This window comes from Dendrobium catenatum, unplaced genomic scaffold (genome assembly GCF_001605985.2).
Source record: "Dendrobium catenatum unplaced genomic scaffold, ASM160598v2 fragScaff_scaffold_9, whole genome shotgun sequence".
NCBI classification, from domain to species: Eukaryota; Viridiplantae; Streptophyta; class Magnoliopsida; order Asparagales; family Orchidaceae; genus Dendrobium; species Dendrobium catenatum.
Window position 1 is genome coordinate 1,374,846 of NW_021318471.1, and position 19,367 is coordinate 1,394,212.

At 33.8% G+C, this 19,367-nt stretch overlaps 2 protein-coding genes across 5 annotated transcripts in view; one reads left to right on the forward strand and one right to left on the reverse strand.

Annotated features, from left to right (window-relative positions):
- The first annotated feature begins 253 nt into the window (after positions 1 to 253).
- On the forward strand, positions 254 to 8,891 carry LOC110092505. Of its 4 annotated transcripts, none has more exons than XM_020817080.2 (16): positions 254 to 430; positions 1,120 to 1,160; positions 2,984 to 3,100; positions 3,606 to 3,668; positions 3,813 to 3,923; positions 4,809 to 4,892; positions 4,984 to 5,102; positions 5,191 to 5,292; positions 5,370 to 5,486; positions 5,822 to 5,887; positions 6,265 to 6,331; positions 6,475 to 6,528; positions 6,696 to 6,779; positions 7,551 to 7,610; positions 7,684 to 7,722; positions 8,512 to 8,891. In XM_020817080.2, exons 2-16 carry the CDS (start codon positions 1,143 to 1,145, stop codon positions 8,632 to 8,634), a joined length of 1,224 nt encoding a protein of 407 aa, XP_020672739.1. In that variant the 5' UTR covers positions 254 to 430; positions 1,120 to 1,142; the 3' UTR covers positions 8,635 to 8,891. The 4 variants fall into 4 exon arrangements, with proteins under 4 accessions (XP_020672739.1, XP_028555235.1, XP_020672741.1 ...); XM_028699402.1 differs by having other exon boundaries at positions 8,517 to 8,631; XM_020817081.2 differs by lacking the exon at positions 254 to 430 and adding an exon at positions 455 to 592.
- Positions 8,892 to 10,436: 1,545 nt separating this feature from the next.
- LOC110092476 (protein transport protein Sec24-like CEF) overlaps positions 10,437 to 19,367 on the reverse strand; it is an 83,450-nt gene continuing 74,519 nt past the window's right edge. The window contains exons 22-24 of the mRNA XM_020817044.2: positions 11,386 to 11,474; positions 11,143 to 11,174; positions 10,437 to 10,899 (exon numbers count right to left, since the gene is read on the reverse strand). Coding sequence (XP_020672703.1) covers positions 10,793 to 10,899; positions 11,143 to 11,174; positions 11,386 to 11,474 — 228 coding nt within the window. The 3' untranslated portion in view covers positions 10,437 to 10,792. The remainder of the gene's footprint in view (positions 10,900 to 11,142; positions 11,175 to 11,385; positions 11,475 to 19,367) is intronic.

The window sequence follows — 19,367 nt, forward strand, 5'->3', positions numbered from 1 at the left end:
TTTCAGTCTTCCTCTCTTTTCTGCAGTCGTATGTGAAAGGATGAAACGCACGCAATCGACAAAAGCAATCGCGCTTCCTCTCTCTATAGCCTCCTCCTTACATTCTCTTGAAACCCTAGCAGCAACCCGCGCGAGGAAAACCATTCTGTTGTCTTTTTCAGTTTTTTGTTTGTTCCTACTCGGCTCCCGATGAAAGCTTGGCGTCGGTTACCATTTCCGTTTTAAAAATTTTTTTTTTTTTTTGGGAAATTTCCGTTTTAAAAATTGGTCCTTTATTTCTCTCCGTCGAGCAATCATTTGGATTGGCTTTAAATAAATGATATCGTTTGACTCTGGTTTTGGATTGTACGTATAGTTGGGGACATATCTTTCTATGCTACAGGAGCGGCGGTACGAAGCTGGGAGGAGTTGGTACTGTATTGTTCTTCAGGTCAGCATGTACAACCCTAGGGCGCTTCGTATTTCTAATCATTGGAATTCCCCTTGCTCGCGACCTTTATTTCTCTACTTTGAGAATCCTCGTCCCGATTGCCTCCATCTCTCACGCACTCTCCTCTCCTCTCCTGGTTTGCTCATAGCGATCTCCCTGCCGGTAACCTTACGATTCCTTCTTCACAGAGTCGGTAACGAAGCTGTTAATTTGTTTTCCAGGTCATATAAATCTTAAATTTTGAACTAAATGATCAAACAGTCTATGTGCCCGATTTAGTTATTTGGTATTTGAGAGGTTGGGGTAGGGCCGCCGAATTTAGAGTTTTTTGAGTTTCGACCTTTCTTAAGATTTGAAATAGCTGTTCTTATCGTTTTATGTCACTTCTACTTTCAGTATTTTCAAATCCTAAGGTTGTGTTCATTGTCGAAGCAACCAGGTCATTTGTTTGTGAATTATCATCCGTACAATCAGTGATTCGTAGCTCAGATACTTTTTGCCGCTACTTGTAGATTGGTTTCCCCCGTGAGCTAATTTTTCGAGTTTATTGTTCTTTAGGAACTCTTCTTTCAAATTGGTCCTTTATTTTTTTTCGTTTCATATTCTCTTCCACGAATTTCCCTGCAGTGTTCATTGCGTGGGGCCGCCTTTTTTTCTGATGTTTGGCTTCCTGTGTTGCTTGCTTGCAGGTCCGTAGTTAGGATTCACGGAAATGACGATTCGAAACTATGTAAGATATCCTTTGCTGTGCGCACAGTTCTGTTCATTCTTGACTTCTATATTTCCTTAAATCATAGTACTCCAATTTTATTAATTTTTGTGTGATTTCCACTTTATGTTATGCGTTATTATGTTTGTTTTTGTGTTTCCTCTGATTACCAATCGTTTTTCTTGTTGAAGAATTGACGTTTTCATCTGAGGACTGAATTCAAGCTTCAATATCTATGAATGTTTTTTTAATTGTAACATCTACCAAGGTTTTGGATATGAAATGAATAGGAATTTTCATTTTGCATTGTTTGGTTTAAAGTGGTAGTAAAGTAATTCATTTGAAAACTTGATGACTAAGGCTTCGTTCGGGATGATTTTTTTACTGCTTCTTAGAACCGCTTTCTAGTACAAAAATAAAAATTTTTGTACTAGAAAGTGGTTCTAAGAAGCAGGAAGAAAGCCATCCCAAACGAAGCCTAAGATTATGAAGTTTAGGTTTAAGCCTATTTGCTTAGAAAGATTTTTTTATCTTAGGTTATGCTATTTGGAACAAAAGGAGAAATTAAAATTTTCTATTTCTGAGCATATAGCAGTTATGCCAATACTTACATGTTCCCTAACTCATATGGCCATTAATTATTTGTATGCTAATTTAACTGCCGATTGTATATTTAGTGTATTTGATAGTTAAGCAACCAGCTGTAGGGATGTACTATCATTCATACTTAATATTTTGGTTGGGTTGTTTATTGCATGTTTAATATTTTTGATGAATATGTTAGCAAATTGTTGTAAAGTTTTTATTTATCATTTATTTATGAATGCTATTGGTAAGCCATTTGTGTTTTAATTACTCATTTATCTACAAACAGGCTTCTATTCACATCACAATTTGGGGTAAAGTTTTTTTATAATTGAAATTCTATTTATATTATTTGTGAAATGTACTAATCCTATCAATCATATTGGTCATTAATTTTTTAAATCAGTAATTTCTGATTAGGAGACTGATTTAGATGTCCATACATTGATTAAGAAATAGAGAATAAGTGGCTTTTGCTTTTAACGGTTTAGATAAAACTTGCTGTTGATATGTTGATTTCAAGCAATTAATTAGTAACTAAATCATTCATGAAGTAATTGTAAATTAATTAATCATAGTTCTTCGTATAATTTAATCAGAGTTGTACTCTTTGTCTATCCATTTTGCCCCAGTTTGATCCGTTGAGTCTCCCAAACCTGTACTGTGAATTTGAGCCTGAGAAAGATTATATGGGATAATTTTCCTTGCTTTTAAAATTGGATTATGGAATTACCTAAGCTTGAAGTACTTTCAGCTCGAAGTACAATCTTTAACTCCACTAACCAAATAGCTCATTAGATATGTTTGATAGATTATATTGAGCAGACAATCTTATTGTGGAAAAATCAAGTAATGGAAACTATAAAATACAACAGAGTGGGATTATTATATATGTTGGGAGTTTTGACCGGTGGTGATGACAAAGATAATTTTATGTTAGATGTGGGTAATGAGTAAGGTGATACGCAGAAATACTATTAACATTTCTTAGAATAATCGGTCTCTAATCCTGTGTCAATTTCCAATTGAGAAAATGCACTGGCACTGTTTAAATAATTCTCATCTACATTCCAAATATAAAGCATTATATAAGTTTCAATGGCTTGAAAAACCATCAAGTAGTGAGAGCAATCGGACTTGAGAATTTGTGTAGTATTGAAGAATGCATTCATTAAGTAATACTTTTAAGAATTATCTACTTTTGAACTTTACATTTATGTCAATATCATTCCTATAATCTCTCCCTTGCTTTTTTGCAGTGTTATCTACTTACAGATCCCGTCCAGAAGAGGGCATGCTTTAGCCATTACTTTCCAATGGCAATTTTTTTATGTATTTGTTTTCTTGTTGGGACCCCATACATAATTAATTACAAGGTAACATGTGATTTCCTTCTGGGATTATTAAATACTCCATGTTAGAAAAGAAGCTTACTGAATTTTGTACTTTGTTTAGTAGTTTTTTTTTTAGTGGTTTGTTCTTTCATGTCTGCTCTTTCCTGCAAATATCATATTTTTGTTTGGGAGATTGAAAGTCTAAGATCCTTTGCATGCATCCTACCTTTTTACTAAGTTCAACCAATAACTATATGGCAAGGTGTCAAAATTCTGCATCTATTGTATCTGTTTTATTCATCAATTAATATAAATATTATTTAGAAATCATTTAAATGATTAAGAATTAATAACATAATTATTAGGAAATTTTTTTTAGACGACTGTTATTCATATGGCAATGCTATATTTCAAATGTTGTGCGTTTGGATTAATGTCATGGTATTTTAAAAATTAAATATTTAGAATATTTATGTTCGTACAGATAACGCCCATTTTTAGGGTTAAAAGAAAACATTTTAAACTAATTTCATTTTTTCCTGTGCAGAAAATTACATCTGAATACGGAACAGGCAGGCTGGTGCTTAAGCGTAATTCTAGTTTATGTGAGGTATGTTTATTTTTCCCTATATGTGCACTAGTTTGTGATGATGCTTAATTTGTGAACCCTTTTTTCCATTCTTTGTGGCAATAATGGGGGGCTTTCCAAACATGTAAATTGGCATTATTTCTCTTCGTTTTTTTTGGGTACCAGAATCATGGTAAGCCATCAGGGAGTGAAACACTGCCTCAAGGCATAATTAGTAGAACATCAAATTTAGAAATGCAGCCAATGGAGTACTCCCTGAGTTCTTCAAGCAGAAAGGTATGTGAAATGCCTATTCCATGTGGTATAATTCTGACTCTTTGCTGTTATAGTTCTAGTATTATTTATTTTCTTGTTTCAAACTAGATTTACAATTTTAAACTTTTATGCATGGTTATTAATTTCAATTTGTTTCTATTAGTTGACGTTAATAAATATTATGCTTGTGGTGGTGATGTAGTTCTCATGCAACCCTAGATCTGGAAAATTTTCAAAATTGATGTTTTTTGAGGTTTATTGACCATGGCCCAAGTTTCTCGGATTTATCAAACATTTGTAATCACATGTGACTCACAATACTATATTACTAGAATTGGTACAATGTTTGTGCTGTTAATACTTTTTTTTGGCATATTTAATCATTACACAGACATACAGCCATATTAATACTGGCTTTTTGTGTTAGTTGCCTGCCCATTTTTTGAGGTTTAAGAGGGTATAATTGTAGGAAAAACCTGTAGTGGGAGCATTGAGGGCCTATGTCATCGAAGTCAATGGAATTTAGTTTATTGTTATATCAAGGAATTTAGTTTATTGTAAGCGCTAGTTTTAATAACCAGATTTTGATTCTTTGTTCGGGCAATAAACATTCCTAATATGAAAGTAAAATTGTAAGTGCCATTCTTTAAAGTTATCACACATTGCTTCGTTCTTAATCTAATAAATTTGAAAGTAAAATTGTCATCGTTGCGTTTTCTTATGCTTCTCTTTTGAAGTTAGAATGTGAACTTGGAGCAATGGGTAAGTTGCCTTCATTATGACCTATATGTTTTTGTAAATCAACCCCTCCCCAAACATAGCATTAGAGGGAGCCTTTTTAGAAGCTAATTAATACTTGTGTTGGTTGGATTTTACAAGTAACGCAGTTTCATTTGTGGGTGATAGGGCAAGGTAGAAGCCTCAAAAAGTTTGCTGGCCATTGCGGTTGGAATAAAGCAAAAGAAAATTGTGAATGAAATTGTTAAAAAGGTATTGATTAGATATGCTATGATGCCCTTTCCTTTCTATAATATTTGCAAAAAAGCATAATAATCTTTTTGTTACTCTTTTATATTTTCAGTTCTACGCGAGTAACTTTGCTGTGATGCTTTTTCACTATGATGGTGCTGTGGATGAGTGGAGAGACTTAGATTGGAGCGATAGTGTCTTACACGTCTCTGCAATCAATCAAACCAAATGGTGCTACAAATTGCTTGCAAATGTTGTTTGTCTATTAGATTCTTTTGGATGAAGCTTTAAATTTTTTTACTTCTTTTTCGTGGAAAAGGTGGTTTGCCAAGCGTTTCCTGCATCCAGACATAGTTGCTGAGTACAATTACATTTTCCTTTGGGATGAGGATCTTGGAGTGGAAAATTTTCATCCTGAACGGTAAGTCTTCCCTTCAAAATCCGGGGTTAAGTATATTGTCTATGTGTATTCGTCTCAATAACACATTTAAGATTCAGGTATATATCAATTATTGAAAAAGAAGGGTTGGAAATATCACAACCAGCGCTGGATGCTTCTAAATCTCAGGTGCACTACCAAATCACTGCACGCGTGAGGAGAGGAAAAGTGCACAGGTTTGTTTGAATATCCTTTTTCTTGGTTAATTGTTCTTGTAATTTACTAGATTCGAACTCTAAGGCTTTGTTTGGGACGGCTTTCTTGATGCTTCTTAAAGCAGCTTTTTAGTACAAAAATTAAAATTTTTGTACTAGAAAGCTGCTTTAAGAAGCAGCAAAAAAGCCATCCCAAAGCCTAAATCTTAAACCCTTTGAGTCTAGCAACGTTCCTTATCTTTTGCGCACAGGTGTTGTGTATACCAAGCTTGTTTAATATGCGGATGGTTTCTTTCCTTTCTTTTAAAAAAATTTAAGTAACGTTGCTTAAAGCATAATCTTGTTTTCTTGAACAGAAGAACATACAAATTCAGCGGTGGTGGGAGGTGTTATAAGAATAGTACAGCGCCACCATGCACAGGGTGAGCTTTTAGTTTGCTGTAATACCAAAACCAACAAATCTCCCACGTTTTACACGTGGAACCTGCAAGTTGTTTTCTTTTTCCCCTTATCTTGCCATTTTCCCATCTCCACTTTATTTGGTTTCTTTCATTGCTATTTTGTTTGCACTCTTCCAGCATCTTTGTTGACATTCTTTTACCCATTTTTGCTTGCATTGCCTTGAGCAAATTTATATGTTTTGATTTATGTTAAAACATGTTTTTTTTTTTAATTTCTAGAAATAGAAGAGTAACTCTCTTTTTCTTTTTTTCATTGTATTGATTGGATATTTTTTGTTAGCATGTTTTTTTAACCAGAATTTTTAGTTGTCATTATGTTGACATCAAGCAAATTTCAGGTGGGTTGAAATGATGGCTCCTGTTTTTTCTAGAGAGGCCTGGCGATGTGTTTGGCATATGGTCCAGGTATTTTTATAGCTCATTCTTGTTTTATGCTTCAGCCTTTTTTTTCATCCATTTGTTTACACATTTCTAGCTACATCATTTGATTCTGCAACTTACCATTGCAATCTTCAAAATGATGCATTTTCCTTTGTACGCTCTGGCAGAATGACTTGATTCATGCTTGGGGTCTTGATACAAAGCTTGGTTATTGTGCTCAGGTAACCTTCAGACATCCTAATTCCGGCTTCGTTTGGGACGGCTTTCTTGCTGCTTCTTAAAGCAGATTTCCAGTACAAAAATTCAAAAAAGCCGTCCCAAATGAAGCCTACATCTTAAATATTGTTCTTACAATCGTGATATCCATGTATTGAGGTATTTTCTGTAGGGTGATAGGACTAAAAATGTTGGAGTGGTGGATAGTGAGTATATAGTTCACAAGGGTATTCCTTCACTTGGTGGTGACAGTAAGGTAAGACAATTCTTCTGACCACTTGTGCATTTTTGTTAGTATCACAACTCACTGTGTCTTTCCAAAGTTTGGACCCATTCGGTCTAGCATGTTTTGCTACGTTATAAGCTCAAGTAATAAAGCCAAAATTTAACTCTTGAAAGAAGGAAAAAACTGGTATCATACAATTTAATTTTCAAAATAAATCATTCTCCTGCTGCTTCCTTTTCTATACTTGGGAACTCCAAAGACTGTCTGGTACCATTAAAAGGTTTATGTTCTTCCCATTCCTGGCCATTTTGATCCTCCATTATTATAATTTGGGTAGAAGTCAATATCTATGTTTGAAGTCTAAATGTCGAGTACTTGGCCGTTTAACAGGCCCGGTATAGGAAGAGCAAAGGAGGTTGGCTACAGATGTACTACTTATTAAGCCTACATATATATATATATATACATATATATAGAGATATATTATATATAGGGTATGGGAGAATTAACTCATTAGTTTTAAGTCTTTGTATTAATTTTCATTTATTTGCGTAATACATTGAAGCTTCGTTTGGGACGGTTTTCTTAAATTTTGTACTAAAAAGCTGCTTCAAGTAGCAGTAAAAAACCGTCTTAAATGAAGCCTTAGTTTTTTCATAGCTTAGTTGCGGCTTTATGGTTAATTTCATCTGATTATTAGCTAAGTTCCAATTCATAGTTTAAATTTTAATGTCTTGTTGGCTATATTTTCTGCATTTGCATCACATCCAAGGCTACTAATATGCTGCTATTTATGTACAGTCAACTACAGAGACAACTAATCACAACTCTTTATCAGATGCTTCTGATGCAAGTAGTACCGTAAGTTCAACAATATCTTCATTCACTTTCCCTTGTATAGATTAAGATTAAGGTTATTTTGCTGGACTTGCAGGTGCGCTCTGCTTCAAATGCCATGAATGGTAGATTAGCGGTAAGTCATGATTCTCTATGCCCATCATAATTGCTTTTTATGAACTTTGAGCTCTCTAGAGTTTGGCAACTTCTTTTTTCATTTAATGACTAGGTAATTTCGAAGTAGAATTTTTTTATTAGTCAAAAACAACAACATCAAGCCTTTATCCAACCACGTGGGGTTGACTACATAAATTCTTTCTCCATTGTATCATGTTAAGAGTCATATTTTCATTTAAATCTAATAAAAAGATGTTATTTCTAATATTTTCTAAGAAAGTTTTTTTAGCTCCACCTATACTTTTCTTAGCATATGTCAAATATAATACATCTTCTAACCGGGTTATCAGAAGGCCGCCGTTTTATGTGAACTTTTTTTCATCTTCCTGGGAATTTTTTTAGGCAATATGGAAATATCTTTAGTCTGTTTGGGTTCTATTTTATTTTTTGTTTTTATTTTTGTTCTTTAAAACATGTTTCTTTATGAAGTTTTTTATTTTTTTAATTTTATTTTTTAAAAGAATTTTTAGGTTTTTCGAGTATTTTAAAAATAACTATTATCATCGCAACAATATTATTACTGCTTTCAACCACCATCACTATCATCGTCCCGACAGCCGCTCTCACTCCCTTGTCGACGATCACAATAACTAAATATGTTTTATTTTATGCTCAAATATAAATGAAATGATCTAAAACGGCCCCATAGTTTTATAATTGTGAGACCAAAACACAAAAAAAAAAAAAATCTTAGAATGTAATTTATGTCTGCGGTTATGTAAACCATCTAAAGAGTTTCCTGAAACAGATCAGGAAAAGGTCCTACACGGAATTGGAGATGTTCCAACGTAGATGGAGGAATGCTGTGGCTGCTGATCAGTGTTGGGTCGATCCATATCCATCGAACTCAATCTCCAATTCTACAATTTGATTCATTGCATCGTAATCTCTGGACTTCCTTTCCAGATCTGACAGTACACTGTGAATACAAAGTATAGTTGTGTACAGACGTGCAAACAGAGGATATAGGCCGGAGGTATTTTTGCAAAGGTGAAGATTGTGAATTGATTTTCATTTACACGTAACATAGAATTCCTTAGAGATGTAAATGCAATTTATTAAAAATATATATATATATAATTTATAATTTTCGATTGTAATGATAACTTTTTACAGTGATACTGCGTATTTCAGTTGACCAGGCTTTCATAGGCTTTGCAAAAGCATTACTTATCTTCAGGCCGGACAGAATTATTTTATTTGGGATAATTTTTTTCGTTGTTTTTTAAAGTAATTTTTTAATAAAAAATTAAAATTTTATAATAAAGATTTACTTTAAAAAAAAAAAAAATCATCCCATATGAAGCTTAAGGCATATGCAACATTTTGACATTGAGTGCTCAGGCTTCATTTGAGACAGCTTTCTTTAAAGCAGTTTTTTAATAAAAAAAATAAAATTTTCATACTAAGAAACTGCTTTAAGAAGCAAAAAAAAGCCGTCTCACATGAAACCTCAATGAGGACCGGGTGTTTTAATTTTAACTAGTTGATTTCTTATTTGCAGGTATGCTTTTCCTCTCGAATATGGTTGAGGACAAGTCCCCCGGCGGCCTTTCCTATATGGAGTTCCTTGTACATGTCCATCGGCAAATTCAGACGAAAATGGAGTGAGTCGCCATTCATTCTTCTTCCATAAATTTGTGTTCATTCTGCCAGTTTTGATCCTGAGAATCTTTTCGACCACATATACATTACCAAAGATCATCAAGGTATTAGTTAATTAAGAATGTTCAGATTTTCCAGCCTTCCTGTATTTTTTTTCTTACAGAATGGTAAAATTATATCATGCAAATTGTATTAATAAGTAGGTCATCCAGTGTTTTTAGTCTGAGGACATGGTCCATTTTTGTCAAGGATTTGCTATTTATAAGTTGTGCGCTGATCTGTATGTCATGTGCGAGTGAAGGATTGGAAAATGTAGCAGGAAATATTGGTGTGATCGGTGATATAGTTATAGGCTTTTAATATTTTTCTTTTTCTTTTTTTTTTTATTTGGACATTTTTTTTAAGTACTCTTTAAGCATGCTACAGATGTCATATATAGGTTTTTGTTTTATTTATTATTTTTTAAATTATTGAATTAAATTTATTGTGATACTGAAGGAATACTTCCAAAATAGAGTTTTTAAGTCGATATTATAATTATTGGAGTGGAAAATAAAAGTACTTATTGAAATTGGCTATATTTTTATTCTGGTGAAGTAATGAATTATTTAATATTTTTCTTCTATTATTAATTTCAATAATCTATAAGAGAAATATTAAACTGATTGAGATGTCGTGTTTTTTTAAAACTATTTACAAATAATAATAATAATAATTATTATTATTATTTTAAGTAAATAGTTTTAAAAAAACACGACATCTCAATCAGTTTAATATTTCTCTTATAGATTATTGAAATTAATAATAGAAGAAAAATATTAAATAATTCATTACTTCACCAGAATAAAAATATAGCCAATTTCAATAAGTACTTTTATTTTCCACTCCAATAATTATAATATCGACTTAAAAACTCTATTTTGGAAGTATTCCTTCAGTATCACAATAAATTTAATTCAATAATTTAAAAAATAATAAATAAAACAAAAACCTATATATGACATCTGTAGCATGCTTAAAGAGTACTTAAAAAAAATGTCCAAATAAAAAAAAAAAAAAAAAAAAAAATATTAAAAGCCTATAACTATATCACCGATCACACCAATATTTCCTGCTACATTTTCCAATCCTTCACTCGCACATGACATACAGATCAGCGCACAACTTATAAATAGCAAATCCTTGACAAAAATGGACCATGTCCTCAGACTAAAAACACTGGATGACCTACTTATTAATACAATTTGCATGATATAATTTTACCATTCTGTAAGAAAAAAAATACAGGAAGGCTGGAAAATCTGAACATTCTTAATTAACTAATACCTTGATGATCTTTGGTAATGTATATGTGGTCGAAAAGATTCTCAGGATCAAAACTGGCAGAATGAACACAAATTTATGGAAGAAGAATGAATGGCGACTCACTCCATTTTCGTCTGAATTTGCCGATGGACATGTACAAGGAACTCCATATAGGAAAGGCCGCCGGGGGACTTGTCCTCAACCATATTCGAGAGGAAAAGCATACCTGCAAATAAGAAATCAACTAGTTAAAATTAAAACACCCGGTCCTCATTGAGGTTTCATGTGAGACGGCTTTTTTTTGCTTCTTAAAGCAGTTTCTTAGTATGAAAATTTTATTTTTTTTATTAAAAAACTGCTTTAAAGAAAGCTGTCTCAAATGAAGCCTGAGCACTCAATGTCACTCATGAAAAATGATCATATGAGTTTATTGGGATCAGATCAGATGGGCCGAGTTTGTAAAGCTGACCTGATGGATCACCTTTTCTGCATAATCGCATGCTGCAAGACAAATTGATTTTCATGAGCACGAGCTTTAAGCTACATAGATTTCGTTTGGGATGGCTTTCTTACTGCTTCTTAAAATAGCTTCTTAGTACAAAAGTAGAAATTTTTGTACTCAAAAGATGCTTTAAGAAGTAGTAAAAAAGCCGTCCCAAATGAAATCATAGACAGGAGTCAAAAAGCAATTTAAGTATTTGATATGACATACCGGAGAAAAGAACATCTCTGACGTCTTATCTCATTGACCACATCATTTAATATTTTGGAGAAAGTATTCTCATACTGCTGCAATACAAACTGGTTTTAAAGCGGTATGTTAGTTCGACAGACAGAACACTCGTAAAGAACACAAAAATGAGCGTAAAAGATGCGTTAAATGTTGACTTCACTATGAGAATTGTTTCAACTGAAAGCAGATAAGAAGTGCCAATTTTCACAGAGGGGTGTTACTGGATCGAGATCTGTCCGGCGCGGCAGTCATAATTACGATAACAAATGCTAAGTCAAATATAAAATTTCTATTTTTTATTTCTTTTTCTGGTTGATAAGACAAAGGACGGAGTTGATGAAAAACTTTAATTATGGATGTCAACCTCATATTCTAAATGTTTTTATTTGAGTTGATCTAAAATCTAACACATGGAGTGCAATTTTAGTAATAGTAGATCTAGTGATGAGATCGTAACATTGGGTGATCGAGTTATTAAAAAGTGCACATTTTAGATATCTCGGATTTATTGTTCAAATTCATGGTGAAATATATTGAAGATATTATTAGTAGAATTCAAGTTGGATGGATGAAGTGGAGGAATGTATCGGGTATGTTATGTGATACAAAAGTACCCTCAAACTTCAATAATAAAATAAAAAAATTATAAGATGGTAGTGAGACCTACAATGCTTCACGGCGCAGAATTTTGGTCATGAAAAGAGAAGTATAAAATTAAGTCAAGTGTTACGGAGATGAGGATGCTTAGGTGGATGAATGGCTTTACACTAAGAGGAAGAATGGCAAATAAGACTAGAGAGTCGCCTTAGCTGGGATGAGTTTCCAGATGTGTTTAGAGTTTGATTTATACCAACTTCTGCACGACAGCAAATGCATAACAATTTTCTAAGGCTAGTTTACGGAGCATGACAGTTATGCAACGAGACAGAGTTCACTGATTTGGCCAGATATACTCCACAGCTAGTTAGCACACTCGCAGAGAAGTGCTACTCAACAGCGGTGGACTGCTAGTAAGAAGAGGTTCAAAAGAGAGGCAATCTAGCAGTGAATTTTCTAGTAAGAGCATATTTGTACCTGGAGAGTCCACGAAAGGTGGACAGTTTGTACCAACAACAGCTTCGAGTAGAGAGAGTGTTGCTAGTTTTGAGCATTTTGTCAGTGGGGCACCTGTTTGCAAAAGTTGAGGTAGATGTAACTTAAGTGCTATAGGATGACTGGTTAGTGTTTCAAATGTGGACAGGCTCGACACAGTATGGCAGAGTGTCCATAAGCAAGATTTGATCGACAACCTAAGCCCATATCTAAGAGTTCTATATGACCAGTAGGGAGACCGAGGACAATTCCACTTCGTACATTTGTTGAGAGGTCTGCTGGTAGAGGCAGCGATTATGGTTCAATAATAGGTAGACCATCTGATAGTGGTCAGAGAGTCTGATAGTACCATTGCTTTAGCTCCAATTCAGCCACGTGGGTATAATTTGACTTAATAGGAGGCTTGAGATGCCCTAGATGTTGTGACAGATACGGTTTACAATTCTGAGCATCCATGTCGTGTTTTATTTGATTCTGGTGCTAGGCATTCATTTATTTCCGAGCGTTTCTTCGATTTAATGCACTTACCTTTAGTTGTACAACATGTTTATCTTTCTGTTACTTTGCCGACTAGAGATATTATGATATCCAATATATTTTGTTTATGTGATATTGATTTTTGATAAGAACTGAAAATTAAATTTGATTTTCTTACACATTTTCCCATTTGATATTATTTTGGGTATAAACTATTTGAGTCAGTACGGGGCACATATTGTTTCCTTGAAAAAGCGAGTTACTTTATTTCTAGGAAGTCAGAGTTGTGTATTTCATAGAATTAAAGGAGTTCTATCTTGTTTGATCTCTTCTATGGAAGCAAATAGATTGTGGAAGAAGGGTTGTATGATATTTTTGGTATCAATCAGGAATAAGAGTATAGATTATGGTCTTCTTTTTGAGGTCCTAGTAGTACGAAATTTTCCAAATGTATTTTCCGAGGTGTTAGTCAGTTTACCTTCGGACAGAGATATAGAGTTATGCATTGATGTATTTCTGGGTATGACCCTGATTTCCAATGCTCCGTATATGATGACACATAGGGAACTCCAATAGTTGAGGGAACTTCAATAGTTGAACGTTCAACTACAAGAGTTGGTTGACAGGAGATTCGCTCATCCTAATCTGTCTCCGTGGGGAGCACCAGTTATATTTTTGAAGAAAAAGAATGGTACAATACGTATGTGCATTTGATTACATGGAGGTGAATAAAGTCACCATCAAGAACAAATATCCTTTGTCGCGGATTGACGATATATTTGATTAGCTTCCTGGATCTTCTGTATTTTTGAAGATTGATATGCGACCTGAATATTATCATGTGAATGTGAGAGAAGTTGATGTGATGAAGACAACATTCAGTATAAGGTACGAACTATGAGTTTTTGGCCATGCCTTTCAAAATGACTAATGCAACAGTTGTCTTTATGGACATGATGAACAAAGTATTTAGAGATTTTTTGAATCAATTTGTGATTGTTTTCATTGATAATATTTTGGTATATTTTACTTTTGAGGAAGTTCATGTCAGACATTTCAGGATTATTTTGGAGACTTTGAAGTAGCATTGGCTATATGCCAAGTTCTCTAAAAGTGAGATCTGGGTGAGAAATATTTCTTTTCTGGGACATGCGATTAGTAGTTCTGGTATTTTTATTAATCCCTAGAAAGTTCAGATGATTACTGAGTGGCCAAGTCTTATTATTGTGTTTGAGGTACACAGTTTCTTAAGTATGTCCGGATATAACAAGAAATTCATGAAAGGTTTTTATCAAATTTCTGCACCTCTGACTAGACTGATTCATAAATCAGTTGCTTTTGTCAGGACATCGGAGTGTGAGGTTAATTTTCAAATATTGAAGGATTATTTGATTTATGCTCCAGTTTTGCCAGTTTCTTATGGTACATAAGGTTTTTAGGTATTCAGTGATGCTTAAATGAGAGATTTGAGATGTGTTCTAATGCAGCAAGTAGAGTTCAAACGGATGCATCCAGACAGTTTAAGACACATGAGAAAAACTATTCGACACATGATTTGGAGTTAGCTGCTGTTGTATTTGCTTTGAAAATTTGGCAGCATTACTTGCATGATGTCAAGTGTGAGATTTACAATGATCATTAGAGTCTGAAATACATATTCACTTAGAAGGGTCTAAATCTGAGGCAAAGGAGATAGCTTGAGTTGATCAAAGACTATGATCTGACTATTCAGTAACAGTCTGGTAAGGCTAATGTGATAGCAGACGCTTTGAGTAGAAAGCCTTCTGGAGTTTTATTTCTTCAGCTTACTTCTGATGCGTATTTGATACACAGATACAGGATATAGAGAGATTACAGTTTGAGGTGATTTCTACTGATTGTGATATATTGGCTCAGATGATTATTTAGACTTCTTTGCAAGAAAGAATTCAAGAATATCAGAAGTCATATACAGATTATTCGAACTTGATTGATTAGATTCGACCAGGTAAGAAATCTGAACTATGAGTATCTGAGTCTGATATTATTTTCTACAAGAACAGATTGTGAGTTCCTATTTTTGGAGATCTGAGGCGAGAGATTTTGCACAAGGCTCACTATTCATGGTACACTATTTACCCATGAAGTAGCAAAATATATAGTGATATGAAAGTTATATTTTGGTGGTCTGGATTAAAAGAATGATGCGACATATTTTGTATCTAAATGCGATGCCTATCAGTTAGTGAAGGCATAGAAACAGTGATCAGGAAGTCTTCTACCGCTGTTACCCATTCCAGAGTGGAAATGAGAAGTTACAATGGATTTCGATATAGGTTTTTCCAGGTCGAGATAGATACATGATGCTATTTGGGTTATAGTTGATCATTTGACAAAATCAGTACATTTCATTCCAATACAACAATCTGATTTTGTAGATAGATTGGCACATGTATATATGCGTGAGATCATCAGATTGCCTGGGATACCAAATGTGATAGTTACTAACAGGGATAACATGTTACCTCAAGATTGTGGAGAGGTATTCAACAAGGGTTGAGAACAAAACTGCATTTTAATAAAGCTTTTCATCCGTAGATTGATGGACAGTCCGAGAGAATTATTTAGGTATTGGAGGATCTTCTATGACTCTGTATTCTAAATTTTGGTGGTAGTTGGAAAGATCATATTCCATTGATAGAATTTGCTTACAATAATAATTTTCAGTTTAACATAGGTATGACTCCTTACGAAGCTCAGTATGTTAGAAAATGCAAAACCCCCTTATCATGGACATAACTGAGAGACATCTGATTGGGCTAGCCTTAGTTGATGATGCTACTGAGAAGATTCATTTGATCATAAATAGATTGAAGGTTGTACATGAAATGCAACGACAATATTTTAATACTAAACATTGGGCTGTAGAATTTTAGGTAGGAGATTTTGTATATATGAAGATCAAATCGATGAAAGGTATTAGCAAATTTGGCAAGGAAGGAAAATTGAGTCAAAAGTACATTGGACCATTGAGATTATTATGAAAAGGATTGGGAAATTTGTTTAAATGTTACCGTTACCAGATTACATGTCAAAAATTCATAATGTGTTTCACGTATCACTTGTAAGGAAATGGATATCTGATTTTGGAAACATAATATCTGTTGAAGTATTCAAGGTACGCCCGAATCTGAGCTACAGAAAAAGATCCGAGAGGATTCTAGCTTATGATGTCAGAAAGCTAAAGGGTAAATAGATTCCCATGATCAGAGTTCGGTGAAAGAAAATGACTAAAAAAGAAACTACTTGAGAAAAAGAGTCTGAAATGAGACAGTTGTACCCTGATCTGTTTATGTGATCTGAGATCTGAATGTTGAAATGTCGAGGGCAAAATTTTTCTGAGATGAGAGTTGTGACACCTCCAGATTCAGCACTTAGTTCTACCCATTTTGACTCGATTGAAAAAAGAAAAATATTTGCACTTTTGAGTTTTTAAACCATTTGCATGTTTTTATAGGAGTGTTTTCTGAATGAAAATTGATTGTGTGGTCTAAAATGAGTTCCAAGTGATTGGTTCAACAAAATTTGAGAAACTTTACTATTGGAGCGCCTCGGCGCTCGATGTCTAAGCGCCTTAACGCTGCTACAGTACCAAGAGTCAAATAGTGACATTTCGGCGCCTATACTCTCGGAAAAATGAAATTTGTGTGGTTTTAAATGAACATAAAATAATATGAAAAACTGAAAAATAGTGTTGTAGTATAATGAATGTCTTAAAATAATGTTTTACACAATCATTGATAATTTGGTTATGTTATAAATATAACTATAAAATTTTGCCTGTAGGAAATTCTGTTGCCTATCGTTATATAAAATTGTGTAATGTTGACATGTGTTAAATTATATTTTAACTGTTACAATGTGATGAAATAGATACTTATATGATTGAATTATGACTATTGGGATATAAGGAGGCAAAATTCTTGAGAATATGTCTATGTCAAGGAATATTATGGTGCCTATAAGAAATGTTTTGGTTGCTGTAAATCATGTTCTGGTGCCTACAGGCATGTTTTGATGTCATAAGCACAAAAGAGAGTCATAAAAGAACAATCTTCTACATGGGAACCAGATATGTGATATGAACTGCTTTATTATATGAACTGTTATATTATATAAATTTCAGTTTATTTATATGCTTAGCATTGTTATTGAAACAACTGAGTAACTGTTATGCTCTTATTATCTTTCTCAATACAATAATTTTATCAAATTGCATTTAACTGCTTTTAATTATTATGAAAAATATTTAATAAAAGAGTTTTGAAAATTTATATCGATTTGTGTGGTTTGTTGAGCTCACTGTGATTTTACTTCTGATTTTCAGGATCTATGAAAGGGAAGAAAATGATTGATTAGCAATTTAGGATCAAATCTGAGTATAGGAATTTCTTTTATTGATTTTGTACGATCATGGTAGTTTATTTTTCAAATTTGTAGCTTTAATATGTATCCATGTATTGTAGTGCATATATATTTTGATTGAATGAAATAAATTTTATAGATGAGTTTATTTACTGTACTTAGAAAGTTTTAATAGCACTGTAGTCTGTGGTTTATTAAAATAAATATTAAAAGAGAATGTGAGCATTCTAAAACTAGATCTTAGTATTTGCCTGTCACAACTCAACAATATAGGACTTGTCCTGGTCAGGTTGGGTTGTGACAGGTTTGGTCATATAAAATGTCAGTCTTTTAATGGCCTTATTAGGAGAGCAGATGTATTAGATCGGACCTATGTTAAGAAAGGTAGAGGTAGACCTAAACAGACTTGGTTAGAAAATATTAAAAATCACTTTTTATTAGATTTAAATGAGAATTTGACTCTTAATAGGACACAATGAAGAAAAATAATTCAAGTAGCTAAACCCTCGTAGAGATAAAAGCTTGTTGTTGTTATTATTGTATAAAATTTCTATTTTTATTCGCTAATTGTAACTAAAATAATGTAAACCATTTTTTTCCCCTTCCGCACTCAACTTCATCTTCTCATCTTCTTTGCCTAAATTCTTGAAACTCTCATAATCTCCAGTTCCACATCCAAATTCATGAAACTCTCTTCTTCTCTCCCTTTCGCAACCAAATCTCTAAAAACCTCATATTCTCCCCTTTCCACATCAAAAGTCCTGAAATCCTTGTCTTCACCACCTTCGACAACCAAATCGTAAAACCTTTCTACTCCACTTCACACCCAAACTTTTAAAACACTAGTCTTCTCCCCTTCAATATTTAAATTCCCAGAAACATCATATTCTTCTCTTCCGTGCAACGATTAAAAAGGCATTCGAGGCGGACGCCTCGAGGCGCGCCTCGAATCAAGGCAGAGGTCGGGCGAGCTGAGGCTTAAGCCTCGCACGTCCGGGCGAGGCTTACGCCTTTTTCCACGGAGGCGTACGCCTCAATACGCGAGGCGCCGAGGCGCATCGAGGCAGCGCCTCGAAAGGGAGAAAGTTACCTTCAAAGCCAGCGAGCCAACGAGCTCCCGTATGCTCGGTACTGAGCGGTACATGCTCGGTACCAAGCCAGTACCACTAGGTACATGCTCGATATTGCTCAGCATATGCCCGATATTGCTCAGCACATGCTCGGTATCGAGCCAGTACCGCTCAGTTCCGAGCCAGTACCACTCAGTACCGAGCGGTACATGCTCGGCACTGTTAATTACTTTATTTTTATCATTTTTTAGGCTAACGTCTCGATCCGCCTTGAGGCTTACGCCTCGCCTCGCTTAGCCAAAACGCCTCGATTCCCGATTTCGCCTTTTAAAACGTTGCTTCTATGCCCAAATTTATTTTGTAGAACTATTGATCTCTGAGATAAATATCAATCATACAAAATTCTTGATATTTGACATCTTTCAACAAAGTTTAATCTTAAGTACTTCACGGATCAATAAAACACTATACCTAAAAATTCAATTAAAGTATTATGAAAACAAAGCTCGTCAAAATCAAATTTTTTAGGATCTCTCAACAATTTTTTGATCTGTCAACTGGCAAAGATGAAAATGTCATATGCCATATTATCATTTGATTTAACTAGTCTTATTTCTACATGTTTCAATAGAAACAAATGAACGAGTATTTCAACATTAAAAATTGTCAAAATAAGGTCGGGAAATAAGATAAAAAATTATTTTCTACAAGTTCATTTATAACACCTTGAAAAGGGTAAAAATTTGCGTAAGGAACAATTCATGATATCACATATAAGCAGCAATCTCAACACTAATCCAAGGGCTCTTAAGTCAATATTGACGTAAATTATGTATAGATATTTTTACATAATGTTTTTCATTGAAAAGGAAATTACAAAGAATTTTGAGTTATAACTAATTAATTATTATTTTGATG

Bases quoted from the DNA above. Each gene is read 5' to 3' on its own strand.
- LOC110092505 (XM_020817080.2), top strand. The intron at 5,293-5,369 runs GTAAGTCTTCCC...TTTAAGATTCAG, and splicing joins GAAAATTTTCATCCTGAACG to GTATATATCAATTATTGAAA. The intron at 5,487-5,821 runs GTTTGTTTGAAT...TTTCTTGAACAG, and splicing joins AGGAGAGGAAAAGTGCACAG to AAGAACATACAAATTCAGCG.